The 20,331-nt window shown below is 32.0% G+C and overlaps 1 protein-coding gene and 1 long non-coding RNA gene across 2 annotated transcripts; both read left to right on the top strand.

The window, feature by feature from the left end:
* Positions 1–517: 517 nt before the first annotated feature.
* LOC110707347 lies at positions 518–3,563 on the top strand. The gene is made up of 2 exons (XR_002508471.1): positions 518–1,043; positions 2,685–3,563. It is a non-coding gene; the product is annotated as an uncharacterized LOC110707347 (long non-coding RNA).
* A 1,025-nt stretch (positions 3,564–4,588) lies between these two features.
* On the top strand, positions 4,589–8,556 carry LOC110707348 (EGF domain-specific O-linked N-acetylglucosamine transferase-like). Its single transcript, XM_021885371.1, has 3 exons — positions 4,589–6,375; positions 6,713–6,781; positions 7,012–8,556. The coding sequence occupies exons 1-3, from the start codon at positions 6,162–6,164 to the stop codon at positions 8,211–8,213; spliced, it is 1,485 nt and encodes a 494-aa protein (XP_021741063.1). The 5' UTR covers positions 4,589–6,161; the 3' UTR covers positions 8,214–8,556.
* The last annotated feature ends 11,775 nt before the right edge of the window (positions 8,557–20,331 follow it).

Genomic DNA, 20,331 nt, shown 5'->3' on the forward strand with positions numbered 1-20,331 from the left:
ATTTGCCAATATGCAAAAGGCCAATTGACCAAATTAATTAAAAAAAAAGAACTCATAGCGACAATTTGGTAAAAAAACTTACTCCGGCGGTAATTTGGTAAAAAAAGCTAATCATATGCGACAACTTGGTAAAAATAATAAACTCTGGCGGCATTTAGCCCAAAAAATCTAATTTTTTTCAACAAAGTCTTTTAAAATCCTAATTTAATTTGTTTTTTTTTGTGTTTTCAAATTTTTTTTCCAATTTAAGATTTTGAATTAATATGTCACCCCCTTTTTATTTTGCTAAATCCCAATACCAAATTTATTTCCAACCCCTTTTTAAAAAAATTCGTTAATAAGGGGTATGAAACTTAAGTGAAAATTGATAGTTTAACAATTTTTTTTTTCTTGAAATTGTTATTTCCATAAAAAGGGTTTGGTTATATTTTTTGTCGGAAATTTTTATATTTTTTGGGTTAATTATCACATGAGATTATTTTATTTATCAAACTGTCGCTTATGATTAGCTTTTTTTTACCAAATTGTCGTCGGAGTGAATTTTTTTTTGCCAAATTGTCGCTAAGGGTCTTTTTTATTCATCAATCTGGTCAATTAACCATATGCAAAATTATAAAGAGTTGAATGTTAAAGCCGTTATTTTTTGTAAAAAAGAAAAGGAAAGTTAGACCATTATTTTTACTTTTTCAAATGCCTATGACTTTTACCTCCACCAATTTCTAAATCTAAACATTACTCCGTACCATTATCAATCAAAAATCTCCAACTACACCCTAAAATTCAATGTTGATCGACGATAATAGAAATAAATCCCCTAAACCATCAATTTGATCTTTTATTCTAGTTCAGGAGAACACATCAATGAAGAATCAAATCAAAGATTTGAGATTGATGAAAAATTTAACAAATTCTCAGTTAATTTGGGGCTCCTTTTTTCTTACATTTGGCGTGGTTTCATTTCTGGGTTTTCTTTATTGTGCTGTCATCTCCAAGCTCCTGCCGCCATCACAAAACCCCTTAATATATGCTATACAGAGAGACAGGTTATTTTCTACAATTTTTTTTTATTTTAAATATGATTATATACAAGTATCTTGTTAGTACTATACTATTCTGCTTAATAGGATTGTTTTGAGTGTATTACATGGTGTTTATGTTGAACCTTATTCAACCATATATTTAATTTTATATATTAAATGATTACAAGAATAAGGGGATTGTTAGAAGATAAAATTGAATAATGGGTTTGCACAAATTGTGAATTATGTTATATAAGCACTGAATATTTTGGTATTAGAATGTGGAAAGTTTGTTTATAAAGCACACAATTGGAATTTTGATATAGTGGTTGAGTAGTATAAATCTGTAAAACAAGATGAAGTTATGTACTGATGTTGTAATCTATCTAGAATGATAATGAATTTCTGAAGTTAGAATTATATATCTATGTTTTCAGCATTACGCAAACTGATACTAGAAAATTTGATAGTTGATATCTTAGTTTAGGCTGAATTGGCCTGGTATGAAAGCGTAATGTATAAAGGACTATAAACAAAAATGTAGGTAGACTGAAGATACAAAGAGGGGAGATAGGTTCTAGCAATGGTTCTTACCACATTGCATTAATTTGATTTGATTTAGGATCTAATATGACTTTGCTTGGATCGGATATCATTCATATTACATAATTGATGATTTTGAGTTACACCAATATCATGGAGCTACTGTTTGAACCAAAAAAAGTGCTTGTTTAGTTGTCTTGAAAGTAGGAACTCTCCACTTTTGGTTATAAGAGAATGTAAATGCTGAAGGAACTTCTATCCTCTTCTCTGGGGTGAGATTGTGAGGAGAGAGTGGGTACTTCTTCAGGGTTTTCAGTTTTTCACCCTGCTTACATACAAGTGGCTGGTATGAAAGCAGCTCTATACTTCTATTGGATTATTGCTCGTGGAGTTGTGGTTCATCTACTTGGAAAATTAGCTTATTGTTGAATTGTGATATTGGCAATTTCAGTGTGTCCCTTAATTGTTACCCTGTATATCATAGAGCCTCGGTTTAGAGAGAGAGAGAGAGAGAGAGAGAGAGAGAGAGAGAAGGGGGGGGGGGGAGTTGGGTAAGATGGGATCAAGAAAGTAACTTCTGTTAAACATTTCCTGCAAAATCTCTAGCTTCATGGATTTGAAATACTCCGTTTATAAATATTCCTCATATATTTTAACCTTTTGGTTTGAATGGCAATATATATTAACTGGACAAAAATATAGTTGGCCAAAGATAGTATGAGAAGTTATTTTCTTTTTCCTTTGCATGAAAATAAGGTTATTTTATTGAGATGAATGGAGTTCTTCATCCTTTATTGGGAGTAATTTTCTTGTCAATTTCTCAAGTATGGAATTATGGATGGTCTCATCTCTCATGGTCCAAATAATTCAAAGGCATTGCGAGGTGCAAGTAGCTGAGAAATGTTCTTTACAGTTGCTGTTCACCTTTTATCTCCATAATGCAATTTTTATCTCATATGGTTCACCAGATACCTCATTCTGTTCCTAATGGGTGTATACTCTGTATAGAATACAATGCATTCGGACTACATGCTTCTTTTGTTTCATTACTTTCTGCATATTGTTTTTTGGGCTGCAAATATGTTTGTGCTGTTAATATTGAATTGCTGATTCTTTTTACAGATATTATTGCTTCTTGGTCCCATTGTCGCTTCCAATCCTTGTGGTTGCTGTCTACTTCCATTGGCTCAGCATGAAACTCTTCAAGCATGCATGATTTTTGCACCAGTCTTCATATCATTTTTATGCAGACTAATTTCATTGTTATCAGTTACCAAGCTACTAGCAATATTTAAATGTGGATGGACTACTTGAAGACAGCATCAGTTTGACCATCTCCCCAGAATGCAGATCGAACCATTCATCATCTCTAATACTACATAGTTGTGTTCTATTGCTTTTAAGCAGTAACACTTCCTATTTCAACTGTCTGGAATTCTAGATGCAAGCATGATCAAATAGGTTATCAGTCTGCTTAACTTTGAAAGGAACATGGGACACTGTAAAAGCTGGAAATATAATGTCAATTGTCTTTCATGATTTACGCATGATTTTTTTATGCACATGCATATATATACTTCTTGGTGAGTGGTGATGAGGTAAATTACTTGGACATGAAAGAGGATAAGTAGCCAGGCAGTAGCAAGCTTAGAACAATCAGATCAACATGGAGCATGCAGATTTGAGGCAGAAATGAGCGGAAGAGGCAGGAAGAAGAATAATCAATTGTGGAAATCAGCACAGGTCGTGCTCGATCCTTAGCTCAAGTGCTTTTGTGAAGTTCTAGATGCTGCATATTTCTGCAAATTCAAACGGTTAGTTCATATAAGTACAGAGTCTAATGGAAGTGTAATTGTGCCTTTAATGACATGGCATGATCAATTGTAGAATTGAATCATCTATATGATGATACCATTATCCTCACACTAAGCTTGGAACTATTTTGATCTTATTCATATGGAATAAAGGCATTTGTACCTGATTTGCAGGTACAGCATCAAACTTTATCCTCTTTGAAAACATAAACTTGTACTACGAGGCCTTTTTTCTTGGGTGCTTATATTATGGCGTACTCCCTCAATCTAAATTTCAGTGTTAAACCTTTACTTTAGGGGGTATTCAAGGGTATCACTTTGATAAATTTATAATTAATCACCTTCCCTCTGAAATTAATCGGTACGTTTTCACAACACCTCATATATTGAACCATTTCTAACACCCAGGGCTGCTCGTTTGCAAGATTCATTTTACTGTATTATATGAAGAATAAAAATATACTTTTGATACTTGGATTTTTGAAAATTAAAGCCTATAGTCCACTGATTCTTATGACGGGATATAACAAACACATACTCAGGTTGACAAAAGAAAATCAATTTGCTAAATACATTGTTTCTTTCTCCTTTAAGCCAAATTAAATGGTATTATATTATATACATGATTAGTTAATCTTAATTATTTTTTTTCTAAGAAATCTAATCTGGTTGATAATTGTAGCATCACAAATTTCATTATGGATTCATCGTAATGGTAATTATTGTGAATCCGAACTCATTGTATTGCCTTTATTCGGAGCTAAAATTAATCTCTATTTCGGTTGATTCTGTAATGTTGTTGCTTCAGCTACTTAGTTAAATAAGATTACTGCTCATATTTTAGCTTAAGCAAGTCAAAGATTAATAAAGGAATTTACTTTATAATCAAGTGATCTACATTAGCCGCCTCCTTTTCTCTCGGCTTTTGAACAACGTTCGTACATTGTAAGTGAAAATACAAGTTTATTTCAGGATAATTCATTAATAATGGATCTATTTGATCATTCAATTGCATTATTGCAAGTACAAGTATAGTTGAGGATATTATTACTCCATTAGACTAAGTTAATTGATCCATTTGACCTTGCAACTGCCACCTAATTATGAGTTTGATAAGATTAGAAAATTCTACTTTTTTTTTTCTTTTCCCCCCTTCCAAATTTTAAAAAAGGACTAGAAAAGTTTACCTATTTATATACTCTTTTTATTCACTTGGTAAATCTCTAGTTTGTCCATGTAAGATCGAGATAGTGCATGATTACCTTATTTTATATACACTCGAGTGTAAGCTAGATTTTAAGTAATTTAAAAAATTAGACAATAATATTAGTTTTTATTACATATTTTACTTTATATTTTAAAATATATACCTACAGATACCACATCTAACTTTTTCCGTTAATAATGTTTTCGTTTAACAAAAGAGAACAACATCCAAACTACATATCTATATGAATACATAAGACCCTATAAGCTAAGGCACACCTTGATAAGAAAACTATTAACATTTAGATCATTCAAGACTATTAGACCAAAGTAGTTCAGACAAATTCAAACTTTAAATTCAAGATAAAATGGGGATAGGGGCGAAAAATTCAACAAAAGATGTATAAACAATATATAAAAAAATTGGAATAGGCTAGTAGTATAAGAGCTCAAAACCAATAAGAAGACTTTAGCATCAATCCAATGAGTTTAGTTCAAGCAAAATCACTTCATCCAAATCACATTCTTTAATTTTTCTATCTCTCTCTCTCTTCCCCCCCCCCTCCTATATACTGTATTTATTTAATTATTTCATCGTATTTCAATTAAAAGAAACAATGAGGGTGTTCCTCAAAAAAAAAAAAAATGCTCAAGTGGTTTGAGCTTCCTTTCTGATTTCAGGAAATTTTGGGATCGATTCTCATCACCCGTCCTTGTGGCTCTCTAAACAAAAAAAAAATTATTAAGAGAAACAAACATAAGGTAGAATGATGTAAAGGTACGTTATAAGTAACTTAACATTCTCTAATTCTCATCTTCTCTCTCCACCTTTTTTTTAACAACTTTTGAGGATCTCTTCCTTTAACAACTTAACAAGGATCAATAAATCTAAAATCCCCTTTGCTTGTAACCTTGGGAAACATAGCTAGCTAAAAGCTATGTTTAACAAAATTATTATAAAAATTCTTTCAAAAATATAAAAATAAAATAAAAAATGAACTAATACAAATAATTTTAAAAAAAATAATCCATGCATTTTAAATCCACAAGGTAAGAACTCTTCTTCCTTCCCCTATTTGACCAATACAAACAAGAGCTAAAACTAGCACACGCTCTCACCCAACGCCTCCTTTTGTTGAAGTTTGACACATTATATTTTTCGTTAATTTCCTTAATTATAAGGTTTACTATAACTTCATGCAACTTCTCATATTTCTATCAAATTTCTTTCTCCCCTTTATAACCGTTATACCTCGTCGTAATCTTTAATTTTCTTCCTCAAATACCCTTTATTTTTTCGACCTTTTCAAGACCTCATTACCCTTGAAACTACATAGATAAAATAATATTACGGAGAGATTGTATTATCAACTCTCGTCGTGTTCTTGACATACACATGTATATGCTCTACAAGTTTCATCTTTATTACATTTCTTGAGAGTTCAAAAGAGGGAGATTCTTACAACTTTATACCCATAGAATTATAGAGCTAGCTATTTGGTTTTCCTTAATAAGAAAGAAATAAAACAGAATTTCACTTTATTTTGTGGTGTAACATATACATTATTTTTTGTATAAGATGGTGTATTTTCAAAAGTACTATATTGATCATCTTCATAATGTTAGGAAAGTTGATGAAACAAATAGGAGTAAGATTATGAAGGAAGAATTAAGGTCGTCCAAGAGAAACAAGTCTAAGCTATTTTCACTACTCTGCCTCTCTTTCCTCTCTTGCAGCCTCATTTGGGTGTCTCAGATTTTCGGGTTTCCGTTTTCATTATCTTGTACACATCGTAAGTTCATATCAAATGTTTGGTTACTATTTCAGTACATAGTTTTTTTTACGTTAGTTTAATTTTGTCAATATGTCCATTATGTTTCCGAATACACCTAAAGTTATTTTCTGATCACTTGGAAAGTAAAAATAAACCTATACTCGAGAACAACTAGGAATTTACGTGTTTTTTTTTCCCCTCTAGTATGAAGTATTTGCTTATTTTTATTAGGTTGATGTTATGTTTAATAGTTTGTGCCCAAGAAAGGGATTATGCTGAATATTAGATCTGTTTTACTATGTTTCATGCATGTTATATTGACCCTTTCTATTATTCATTTTTGTTGATTAATCAGAAGGACGAGATAAATTGTCGTATGAAATATCGGGTTCGGATCCTCCAATTGCTTCTTCTGCATCAAATGGTAAGTTTCCTCTGTTTTTTGATTAGAGAGCGTAGCCTTGTGCATATAGCTATATAGGTATATGTTTAAAAAAAAAATTTGAGAGAGGACAAAAAAAAATAAAAACAAAACCTCCTAACAATGACGTGTAAGGTGCATATACACAAGTTAACACGCTAAGAGTATATATGTCCATAATTTTATAAATTTCTATTTAATTTTAAGTTATATAATCGTTTGTTTAAATGCAGGAAGTATGTATTGTGATCGAAGCCATTTTCGTACAGACGTATGCTTCATGAAAGGAGATATTAGAACAAATTCTTCATCCTCTTCAATCTTCCTATACTCATCTACAAACCCGAAAGCCTCTCTACATGACATCCCTACAAAATTCGAGGAACACGAGTTACAACATGAAATTATCAGGCCTTATACCCGAAAATGGGAGACTAGTGTAATGAACACAATTGATCAATTGCACCTAATCTCAAAACACAAACCCTTGGCTAATTCCGGTCACAAATGCGACGTGACACACGACGTTCCGGCCATTTTCTTCTCAACGGGAGGCTATACAGGTAATGTGTACCATGAATTCAACGACGGTATAATCCCTTTGTACATAACTTCACAACATTTCAACAAAGAAGTCATCTTTGTTATCCTTGAATACCATTCTTGGTGGTACACAAAATATAGTCAAATCCTAGCACAACTTTCAAACTATCCTCCTATCATTTTCAATTCCAACTCCAAGACACATTGCTTTCAAGAAGCCGTCGTTGGGCTAAAAATCCACGACGAGCTCACAATCGACTCATCGTTGAGCAAAGCGAGCACCTTAGGCTTTCGAAACCTTCTAAGCCGAGCCTTTGATGCCCCGAAAAGAGCAGTAAATCTCAAGAAGAAGCCAAGGATGGTCTTATTGTCTAGAAGTGGGTCTAGAGGCATAACTAACGAGCATGCATTGATAAACTTGGCACAAAAAATCGGATTCAACGTACATATATTGAGGCCTAATAGAAAAACCGAATTAGCTACCATATACAAAGAAATACGTTGTAGTGATGTTATGATTGGAGTTCATGGAGCTGCCATGACACATTTCCTCTTCCTTGAGACTAATCGCGTCTTAGTTCAAGTTATTCCTCTAGGAACGGATTGGGCATCCGAGAATTACTATGGAGAACCCGCGAAAAAGATGAGATTAAAATACATTGGGTACAAAATTCATCCTAGAGAAAGTTCATTGTACTACAAGTATGATAAAGATGATCCGGTTTTGAGTGACCCTAATAGTGTGAATAAAAAGGGGTGGGAGTTTACTAAGAAGGTTTATTTGGATGATCAAAACGTGAGATTGGATCTTAAGAGGTTTCGAAAGTTGTTAGTTCGTGTTTATGATGATTACTTCATAAATTCGAGGATTACAACAAAAGGCGACACATAAAGTGTCACTTTGTCATCCCTACTTGTTTTTTGTAATGGTGAAGAATTAGCTTAGTCCCCTTAATTTTTTTTTATTGTTTTTTTGTTCTTTATACTACATCTTGATTTGTAAAGTTTTGTATGTATATTATCACGTACAATAAGTTCTAGGACTGTAGGAATAACTTGTAAACTCAAATTTTTGTTCGAGTTGATCTCATCCAACACGTGCCAAGACGAAAATTGAATTTTATACATGTACGATGCAGAGGTGAAAATTGGAGGAAAAACAAAATTGTGGGACCCACCTCACTTTTCTGTCACACTTTCCGTTAAATGGTGGTAATTTTAAAGTTTTAATTTTTTATCTGGTGTTAAAATAAAACTTTTTTTTTTTGGGTGTTAAAAACTATTTTCATGCTTTTGTCTGGTGTTAAAAACCAAAATATCCTTAATTTAATTAACATATTTTCAAACAAAAGAAATAATTAAAAAGAATTAAGAGAAATGAGGGTTGGAACATAGTTAGCCATAAATCCAACAGAGTGACCAGGACGTATAGCCCACCAAGTAAAGTTGCCTCCATATTTTTGTGTATATATATGGGGTATAGCCGAAGAGCAATGAGCATGATCCAATTCCTTCCACTGGCCACGACGCGCTGAGTACACTATGATTGATCTATGACGACATCTTTCGTACATATACTGAACCGCTAACACGATTTTGTAGTCATCAAACGATTGTGTATAATTTGTTCGTAAGATCAAGATGAAGGGCAAATATGGGTCTATCTTGGAACACAACATGCGATGATACAAGATCATATCGCTTTTTTGAAAAAAAATATATGCTGCAAATATTTAAAAATGAAGGAAGTATATTACTAGAATTGTTAGGATTATATCAACGATGTGAATTTTCTAATAAAAGTGAATAAAATATGTCATTAATTTGTTAGATTTCTATTTAAAGTGTTGCATATGTAATAGGTTTGCGTTTGAACTGAAGTAATGAGGTTGCAAAGAGGAATTTTATCAGATATAAGATGATAAAACCTGTCATCAAGATTGAATATGGTATATCATTATATGAATGAAATGACTGTGTAATAATGTATATAGAACACCAATTCAACGTGATAATCGATGATTAAACAAGTTGATGAACTTAAATTTTTATTAAAAATCAATTAATAAACAATGTTTAAACTTAAGATATTGTGGAAAATTGAAAGAATTGCCAAAAGATTTAAACAAGTTGGATAAGTACAATGTAGGTATAATTGTAAATACATGTATTTTTTAAAGAATACATGATTATAGTATTTGAAAAATATATAAATTTTAAAATTATTTCCAAAAATTAAATTATAATTAAAATTAAGAAAAAAAAAATTGTTCTTCATTGTTCATCATTGTTCTTCATTCAGGTCATACATCAGCAACCCATTCCCAAAATCATTGTTAATTGTTAATGTATTCTCAAATCCGGCTTCAAAATCCCAATAAAAATTTGTAAATGAATTGTGTTGTAGCGTTTCGTTTTTTTTTTTCAGTTTTGATTTTTAGATTTTTGTTCATAAAAAAAACTCAACAACAATCTCATTTTTAAGTATTTGTTAACGAAAAATTACTCGCATAGGTGTTTTGCAATATCAAGGTGGCCGGCGGAATAGTGAAGTAGATTGAATGATTGGCGTTCTTTCGACTGTGTAATCAAAGAAGACAACCCCTATTTTCTTTTTTCTTTTCGAGTCTCTTCAATTTGATCCGGAAATATGTAATTAATGTTTCGCAAAACTTGTTTGTGGATTAGATAATGATCTAAAATACTTTTGGTCATTACATAGGAAAACAATGTTTTATATATTTTGTTTGTATTTGAGGCATTTACCTATGTTTACTTAAGGCATTACCTGAAAAATATATATTACGACCTAATTAAATAAACACAAATTCTTATATGTGGCTAGCCACATGGTGTGGCCACTTCACATAATCACATAGAAGACAATTAATTAAGTAATAGGGGGTCACAATGATGAGTAAATGGGGTTACCTTAACATATGTAGGTTACTTAAATGAGAAAAAAAGGTTACTCTGTTAAATAAGTGGAATTATTCTTTCATTTTTTAAAACAAAATAATGGAGGTTACTCGAATGAACAAATAGGGTTACTTATTTCTCAATTACTTGATTTTACTCGTATAATAAATTTGGAATACTTTTATGGACAACATGGAGTTACTCTTATGAAAAAATGAGGTTATTCAAATCATTCTTTTCACTCAGTCACTTCTCTCAAAAAATGAGGTTATTCATAAATATAAATAAAAATTACTCTTATAAACCAATGTGGCCACACCATGTGGCTAGTCACATACAAAACTTACCCGCTTAATAAATATATAGATATTGTTAAAAATATATATAAAACATAGAAGCATAATTAATCCACAATCATTTACACACTATTTATGGAGTCCCAAGATGGTAGTTTTTGTTATTTACAAAGGTTTTTTTTGACGAAAGTATATATCAATTATTATCCTAAGAATTTTATTATTATTATAATTACTGAAAGTATCCTATTACAAATAGTGATCGGTTATTATGATTATCATTTGTTTATTTCACTTTTGTTTATGATTTACAATTCTGATTCTTTTTATTTATATGTATCATTTCAAAATGATTACCAACTACATACATTTGTAACTTATTTTTATTATAATATCTTTTAATGTGCTAATATAATTTTCCTATTCATTTAGTAAAAGCTTACAATAATTTTATTGGTTACGCATCGATTTAATTTTTCATTTATATGATATGTCAATAAGATAACTAACACTTTTATGCCTTTAAATCATATAACCTCTATCATCTTATATTTTTATTATTATATACAATCTTATCAAATTAACATACGAAGTCATCAATTCACGTACCACACTATTATAAATAGCATGAAATGCACTCATTTTTCATATCATCCCATCAAAAACTCTTACATTTTAAGAGAATAAAAAAGATGAAAACTCTTTGTGTTTTTCTTATTTTTGTTTCATGCATACTAGGATTTTCTAGTGCAAGACCATTAGAAAACAATAACAATGATGTCAAACCACAAGATGCCTTTGGATTTTATGATAACCCGTTTGTCCCCGGAGTGATAAAGGGTCTCCTTAAACCCGTTATCCCTTACGTTCCAAACCCGCCTAATGATCCATTTTTTCCTCCTGACCCGAAAAATGACCCACCACCAAGTTCAATTCCCGGGCTTCCTCAACCATTTGTCCCTGGACCACCTGCCCCGAAACCTCCATCTACCTCCGCCAAGGGTGGCAGTTCTCCGTGAAGCAGAAGATTTAGCACTTGGTTGTCTAGGAATAAGTTTGTTATTATGATTTATTTTAGGTTATTAGCATATTACTAGGAAATATCCTAGTAGGAATAATGATGTATGTTTTGATTTTCTAGATTAGGTTATCATGGAGTTTTTATATACTACGTATTAGTATTCATATATTTAATGATTGTTAGTTTCTATCTATTTAGTTTGGGAGAACTAATAAGTAGTTGAATTTCCTATTATTATTTACTCTATAATCAATGATTTGTATTCATTTGAGATATTTTAATTTATATGATTTGGTTCATTTGAGCTCCATTCAATCAACTGCGTGCAACAGTTTGCCTTTTCTTTATTGCCAATGATAACATATGCTGACAAAGATTGCTATTCATTAGTGGTTCAATTTAGAGTTAAGCATACAACTACTCCCTAAACTTAGTCAAAAGTTGCATTTACTCACTAAACTCTTAAAAGTAGCAATTTACTCACTACTTAGGTGGCTGAAAGTCATTTTTCAGGTAGTAACCTGATATAGCAGGTTAACTCCCTAAACTTTGCCTAAATTATTGTACTAATAAGTAAACTCCCTAAACTTTGGTATTTTTTATATTTTTTAATTTAACAATCTAATCATACATTTGTAAGCCAATGGGAACTCTAAATTTAAATTCTAAAACTAACTAAATTTTTGACTTGGAAGGAAATTATTTATTTATTTTTTCCCTTTGCACTAGTTTGGTTAGGTTTTTTATTTATTTATTATTTTATTAGATGATCCATATATATTAACATCAGAGGAGAAAAAAGTTTAGAATTTTTTGGGTTGCTTAATAGCGGTTGTTTACTTATATTAGTACGTGGCTTTAAACTTTTCTAACTAAAAATCCCAAATACACAAAAACACTAAAAAAAAAATATTGAACTGAACCAGTTCAAAGGAGATAAATAAATAAATTAATAACTTCCTTCCAAGTCAATATTTTAGCTAGTTATGGAATTAAATTATATAAATAGCCGTTTTGATAAATACTTTTATCAATAGCCATTTTGGTAAAAGATACGTTGTTTTAATGTTTTGTCCGACTATGTTTTTTTTTTTTTTTGACAAAAGCTAAAGCAAACTGAAAATAATTATTAAATGAAGACAAACTAGATTTAGTTATTTATTCAAAAATAAATAAAAATAGACTTGACTATAGTAGCCATTTTTTTCATTGTTACAGAATAATTCAAAATTAATTTTTTTTTTTTTTTTTTTTTTTTTTGTGGGAGCTTTCTTCACTTTCTATATTACGGAATAATAACAGAGTATTGATAATGCATTGGAGTATATATAGCTGTTGTTAGATTTTATTTTTTTATAATAATCGATTTTTAATTTTTTTTTTTTTTTTTTGTAAGGCTAGTTAATTGAAAATCATGTGAGGAAGTTTAGGGAGTTATAGGAAAGTTTAGGATGTGGACTAACTTTTATGACAGAAAGTTTAGGGAGTTGCTGAATTTTATGTCAAAAAGTTTTGGGAGCTCTACCAATTAACCTGTAAATGAAGGTTACAGTGAGTAACTTGCAACTTTTGAAAGTTCAGTGAGCTAACTGCAACTTTTGGCTAAGTTTAAGGAGTAGTTGTGCTTTAAACTCTTCAATTTTAATAATTCACGAGACTTAAAAATCATAATAACTCCTGTAATGGATGCATGCATGAAAGATTACAATTTACTTAGTATGGTTTTTCCATACTTTAGATGAAAATGAAAATTATGAATTATTTACAGAAATACTACCTTTATTTTTTTTAGTTGACACGTTTTGACTTTAGCACTATTCAAACACTCCCCTTTGACCGTATTTTGTACTTTATACGTAATAAAAATATAGTCATGTGGAATCTTGTTAGCTTAGATTTGTCACGATATATATTTTCAAAATATAAAATTTTCATAATTTTTTCTTATTGGTAATTAAAAATATGAATGGTTAAATTTGTGCATTGACAAACGTGACTAAAGAAACGCTTCAACTAAAAAGAAACGGAGGAAGTATAATATTACCAAAAAATAAAATGTAGAATTCTCCTATCCTTGCATATTAACACACATTGATGTTAAGCATAACTTTTACCTTCAATATCTATAATAACACTGTGTTTTTAATTTTTCTCTTTGGTAAATTATTAAATTCTTATTATCCTTGATAAACTACAACTATTTATATTAAACAAATGGTGACATTAATGATGCTAATATGCAGTTATAAGCCCAACTCTAATTAACTATAGACCTAATGACTAATTTAACCCTATTTTATCCACAATTCTGACTTTCCCTCCAAAAGTTATTTCCCTATTTCCTTCCTAATCAATTTTCCCCTTTTAAACCCTAATTTACCCAATACAGTAGCGTAGATCAATGAAAATTAAAACCCCAGCCCACCTCCTAACCCAAAAAAACAAAAAAAAAAACCCAAAAAATAGAAAACCACAGCAGTGCCAAACAAATCCATAGAATCTAGGTTTTACTTTTAATTGTATTTGTACATAAGAGACCTGTATATATAAAATGTATTATTATGTTGATATAATTAGTTTTACCTTAAAAAAAAAGAACGATTTCCCTTAATACTGTTGAAATAAAAATAAATTCCCTGTATACTTTGTTTTAAAAATAAATTCCCAAAGTAACATCTACGTAGGATTGGTTTTCTGTTCAGTTTAAAACCGCTAACGTCGTTAGCGGTTTTGCAATTGTTTTTAAATAAAGTCAAATGTTGTTTTTATAGAAAGGTGGCCTCTTTGAATTTGTCGGTATAATTGACAGAGCTCTCTTTTCTACCTTTAGGCTAAGACTTGTGAATTAACCAAGGACGCAAAAAGACCAGCTATTAGTTAGGTGCGGTCTCTTTTCTTAAACCGCTATTGGTGATAGCGGTTTTAGAAAAGAGATCGCACCTAACTAATAACTGGTCTCTTTGCGTCCTCATTTCTTGCTTTAGCTAAGACTTGTGAGTTAACAAGGACAATACACGAAGAGACCTGTTATTAGTTAGGTGCGGTCTCTTTTCTAAATCGCTAATGGTGATAGCGGTTTTAAGCTGAACCAAATGAAAAAAAAAAATTAAAGCCTAACACCGATCCTACGTGGACAATATCTAGGGAATTTGTTTTTAAACCAATGTATAATGGGAATTTATTTTTGTTTTAACAATATTGTGGGAAATCGTTCTAAACAATAAAATTGATATAATTAGTTTTAAAAATCCAAAATTTCCCCACATTTATCAACCCCACCCAAAAAAAAAACTAACAAAGGGGTGGGGCATTATTAATTTGGATTGTACTGTAAAGAAATTTTTTAACATAATACTTCGTATGTATTTGAAAAGAAAATAAAAAATTAATAATAAAACATAATAATAATAAATATGGACGGAATATTCCTCGCGTTTTCGGTGACCAGTGTACTATTCATATAGTACAAAAGGTGATACTGCTAAAAGCAAATAATTGAGTTCGTATTATTTTGCACACACCGTTGATAGTTGGTATTATTTTAAGCCAATTTTCCTAATTATTTTAAAAATTTTGTACATAATACCAAACATAACAAAAAAAAAAAAAAAAAAAAAAAAAAAAGAGGTACTTATTATTCTTAAAAACTCCTTCATTTGATGAATTACTTCCATTTTTGTTGCACTTTTCAATGTACATATCTATTTGCTAAGTAATTAAGTAATATATTTACTTTTAGTTTATATGAGTAAAGCAATAATTTACATTAAGTTATATAATTTCATACTATACTTTGTATGTACTACCCCTATTAAACATATTAAATAAATTTGATCATATTGATAATTAGAATATAAAGTATTCCATATTTGTGAATTGAAAATTTATCTACCAAATTGAATGTTTAAAAAAAGAAGGCTAGCTAATTATTAAACGATAATATATATACTATAAAACTTTTTTTATTTTTTCCTTATCATTCTATGCTACTCCTATTTAGAAATCCCGGATCCGCCACTGATAGCAACAATTCGCCACTGCTAGTACATGAATATGTGGTTTGAGATTATTGATAATATATAGTTTAATTATAACATTCTTTAAACTATAGAATGTTAGCTACTCTAGGTTTTAAACTTTTAATGTATCAACAAATATGATACATTAAGCCTTTAACCCAATTTCCTCACTTCACATCCACCAACGCCAACTTTCGACCACCAAACCACGGCAATTAGCCGAATCGCATCTCCACGGCAGCACATTCAGCCTTTAACCTCAATTTCCGCCTCAAATTCGCATGCCGTTAAGAGGGGTGAAAGGGGTGGGGGGGGGGGGTCGGTTTTCATTGGGTGGGAATGAGGAAGCGTAGATCAAATTTCACCACAAAAAAACAGTCTAAGATCCTCACTAAAATTACCCAGAATTTCCAAATAAAATCCCTCAATGTCGCTCTCAAATCGTCTTCAATTGACACAACACACTTTACAAGAATTACAGCCATTGTATGATTGGTCCACATACAGCGCCAATAAAAAAAGGGGTTTGTTAAATGTCGCTCCCAATTTACTAGGCGTCGCTCGCATTTTTCCCAAGAAATTCCGTATTTACCTCTCGTATATAAATACTCACGACACTCATTCACGACACTTACAACACATTTCACGCTCATACTTTTCTCTCTAAAATTTTATCTCTCTAAAAATCTCTCCTAAAATTAAAAAATCAGAAATTTGAAAAAAAAATTTGAAAAAAATAAAACAGAAAATTCAAAAGAAAAACACCCACAACCCACCACCAATCCAAGGAAGGTAGAAGAAATCTGGCGATGGAGGATCCGCGGCGAATTAGGGTGACGTACGGTGTTCGTAGCGGCGGCATTGGAGGCGGCGAACAACTAAGTTACGGAAATTTGGTGTTTAAATCGGAAAAAACAAAATTAAAAAGTTTCGGAAATTTGGGACATCTGCCTGAAATTTCCGGATGTCCCAAGGAGGATCAAGAAATTTCAGGCGGATCCTCCTTGGTTTTTCGAAAATTTCAGGCGGATGTCCCATATTCGATTTTTTTTTTTTTTGTGATTAATTTTTTTTTTCGTGCTTAATAATTTTTTTTCGTGAATATTATTTTTTAAATAACCGATTAATAATAATATTATTATTAGTGATGTTATTAGTATTAGGATTGTTATTATTCTTAGCAATATTACTATTATTATCATTGTTGTTGTTATTATTATTATTGTTGGGAATATTATTATTATTGTTATTGTTATTAGTATTATCATCATTATTATTATTGTTTGTGTTATTATTATTATTGTTGTTGTTGTTGTTGTTGTTGTTTTGTAATATTGTTAGTAGTATTAGTTGCGAAATTTGTGGTTTATAATTATTATTATTATTGTTATTATAGTTATTGTTATTATTGTAGTTATTGTAATTATTATTTGATTTTGTTTTTTTGAAATTATTTTTTTGAATTCGAATATTAGTTGTTCAACTTTAATATCATAGTTATATTTGTAATTATTATTGATATTTGAGTTTGCACTTATTTAATGTAGATTGAGGGTTCGGGTGCTCGTCATGTAATATCAAGACGTTTGAATGCGTCTGTTAGGAGGGAGTCAGGTCGTTCAGTAATTACGGGGGCACCATTTCATCATGAGCAGCAATATGGGTCTCCTGGTACTTGGTCGGGAGAGCATCAGTCACAAGGAAGCCTCCCTATGTACTCGTCAGGTGGAGTGCCTACATCTAACGATGAGGACGAAGAGCGGGCAAGTCATTCTGATCGAGATGAAGAGTATGACCCTCAGGATTATTATACGGTATATAGGGGTCAGCATGAGATATTTGTTAGTAGTATTCAAGCGAGTCAACCTTCTACCAGCTCAGCAGAGACATGGTTAGTGCAGCAGCCGATGCTAGGTGGTCCTGAGGAATGGTACTGTTATCCCTAGTTTTGGTGGTCACATGACAACATATATATGGGGCGGGCAGGAGCGTAATGTATTGCGCTGTTTAAGCAGGACACAATTGTGTTATGAATTGTTAAACTGACGAGGTTGTGTTGCACAGGAGCACCTGGAATTGATTGTTGGCAGTGGTCTGTCTCACTTGACCGGGATCATGTTTAGGCGTTTTGACTGGTTGTTGATTTCTGCTTTTGTTGAGAGATGGCAACCAAATACGAACACGTTTCATATGCCATTTGGGGAGATCACGATCATGCTGCATGATGTGTACCATATTCTTGGGCTTCGTGTTGATGGTTCCATGGTTTCCACTACTCCTAGCACGGATGTCATACGGGACGCGTGCTTGGTTACCATGGATATGACTGCGGAAGAGTTGAATGAGAAGTGCGGTACTAAAACCATTTGGCAAGGTAGTGGGGTGCTAACCGAGAGGATGTTGGATACAACTTTGGAGGCGCAGAGGCCCTTTAATGTCCATTATAGTGCCTACATGTGGTTAGTAATAGGCAGATCACTATTTTTGGACAAGAGTGGTAACCGCACTCATCCTTCCTTCCTCAACGAGCTTGTTGATGATCTCCCAATTAATGAGTACTCTTAGGGTTCAGCTGCTCTAGCCTATCTGTATCGACAGTTGGGTACGGCATCACGAAAAGATGCTGATTCGATCGCTGGTTCTCTCACGCTTCTGCAAGCGTGGATCTATGCGTACTTTCCGTGTTTTCGGCCTCAGCAAGGTACCTTGACGAGGGAACTTAGTATTCCTCGTGCGTCTGCGTGTGATGTTGGACCGGGGTGCCCTAACAAGAGCATGGAGCGCCTCCTCGCTTTTTGTGCTAGACTGGATCAGCTGACTGACCTTGAGGTTAACTGGCTCCCGTACGGAGTTAATCCTGCACGACACGTGCCACCCACTCTATTTATTGGCTGCATCCAGTACCGTAGCATCATTGAGCCATACATGCCTGATCGAGTGCTTCGACAACTTGGATTCGTCCAGGACATTCCAAGGACCATTATCAGGCCTGAGAAGGCCAAGAGACCGACGAACTTGAAGATGTATCGGGTAGACTTTCCGACCGAGATGACATCTGTGATGTGGACTCGATTTGTCCCTGGTTCGTCTTTCAGTGTTGTTTTAGGTAACCTCACCAGACTTGGTGGATCCGGAAATTTAAGGCGGATCCACCATAGAGGATCCAACAATTTTAGGCGAATGCCCCCATTTCAAAAAAAAAAAAAAAGTTCGACGACTTACCGAATCCTCCGGCGATACCTCCGGTATACGATCGTTGTCGTTGTCATTGTCCATCGTCCTAAACCCATCGTTAAAGCTTAATAAATTTATTTTAAATGAAACGGGTTTTTGTTGGTGGGCCTCGGCAATTTTGGGACTCGAGAATTTTTTAAACCAAGTGGTGAATATTGGGACTCGGGAATTTATTAAAGCAAGTGGGTGACGGGATTAATATTAAAATACTCGGGAATCTTTTTAACCAAGTGCTAGACCCTTATATAGCCCAAGTTATGAAAAGGGCAAAATGGTCATTTCATCTCAAAATGGGAGCGACGCCTGGTAAATTGGGAGCGATGTTTAGCAGTTCACATAAGGGGAAATTTGACAACTCACCACTGGCTCAAAAAATGAGAGGGAAAATAGAGTGGGAAAAAAATTGGGTTTTGGCGCCATCTATCATATGTAGGCGGGATAAAATTTATTGGCGCCAAACAATTTTGTTACTAAAAAAATCTTTTACATTACTAATAAATACACTTTTGTTACTAGGATATAATATTGTCCTAGTTAGCGTCATTAATGAAGAGAGATGTTTTTCATATGAATCAAATAATACTCCATTTGACGATATTTTGTAAACTACAAATCAAAAAATTATTATAATATAACCAATGAAAATATTTTTTAATGATCTTTCTATAGACATCCATATCGATATATTTTTGAAAATGTTATGAAGTTGGGCAATTTTAACTTTACTATAGTTTGTGATCTTATTAATAAGTGTTAGTAATTAGTGGTTATGGTTGCTAAAAAAATTTCAAACATACCAATAAAGTACATATTATAGTTTTTATTACATATATAAATAAAGTAATCGTATAAAAATAAATAGGCGTTAGATACAATTATCAAATGTTGTACGAATTAATTAATAATTTGAACCTAACCACCCACAACTGATCCTCGAATCCGGATTAGCTTAAAGGGTGAACCGGGTGAAACACAAAAGGAAAAAAAAAATAATAATAATAAAATAAAATTAATAATTTGAGGGCTTAATTCATCCGTCAAAGGATTTTAATCAAATAATTAAGAGTTAAAATGAAATCACGAAAGATTACACACAATTATAGTCACTTATTGCTAAATAATCTCTTGTGAAACTCGATTATTATTTACTATTTACTTATTCAACTTTATTCTTATGACTTTCCAATGGTTGCGTTTATTTTACATCATCTATAACTCTAAACACTTGCCGCCGGCTCTTTTTCTCGGACATGAAACAAATTCAAACAAAAATCATTACACATAATCAATGTTGCTTTATTCCCTACCAATCAATGTGTTTTATCAAGTCAAATTTTAAAGGGTAAATAATTGATAACTTTGAAAGTTACAATTACGTACAGTTTTCAAAGTTTGAAAAATTATTGAGAATTATATTCAATATATAAATTTATTACTAATAATTACGTGTTTACTATTTTTTATTTTGGGGGGGGGGGGTGTTTTGTTACTACAAAAGTGTACATACTCCGTATAAAATAT

The sequence above is a fragment of the Chenopodium quinoa genome, unplaced genomic scaffold (assembly GCF_001683475.1).
Source record: "Chenopodium quinoa cultivar QQ74 unplaced genomic scaffold, ASM168347v1, whole genome shotgun sequence".
NCBI lineage: Eukaryota > Viridiplantae > Streptophyta > Magnoliopsida > Caryophyllales > Amaranthaceae > Chenopodium > Chenopodium quinoa.

Excerpts from the sequence above, each read along its gene's own strand:
- LOC110707348 (XM_021885371.1), top strand. The coding sequence starts at position 6,162 with ATGGTGTATTTTCAAAAGTACTATATTGATCATCTTCATAATGTTAGG. Across the intron at positions 6,376-6,712 it reads TTCATTATCTTGTACACATC|AAGGACGAGATAAATTGTCG; the intron begins GTAAGTTCATAT and ends TTGATTAATCAG. Across the intron at positions 6,782-7,011 it reads TGCTTCTTCTGCATCAAATG|GAAGTATGTATTGTGATCGA; the intron begins GTAAGTTTCCTC and ends GTTTAAATGCAG.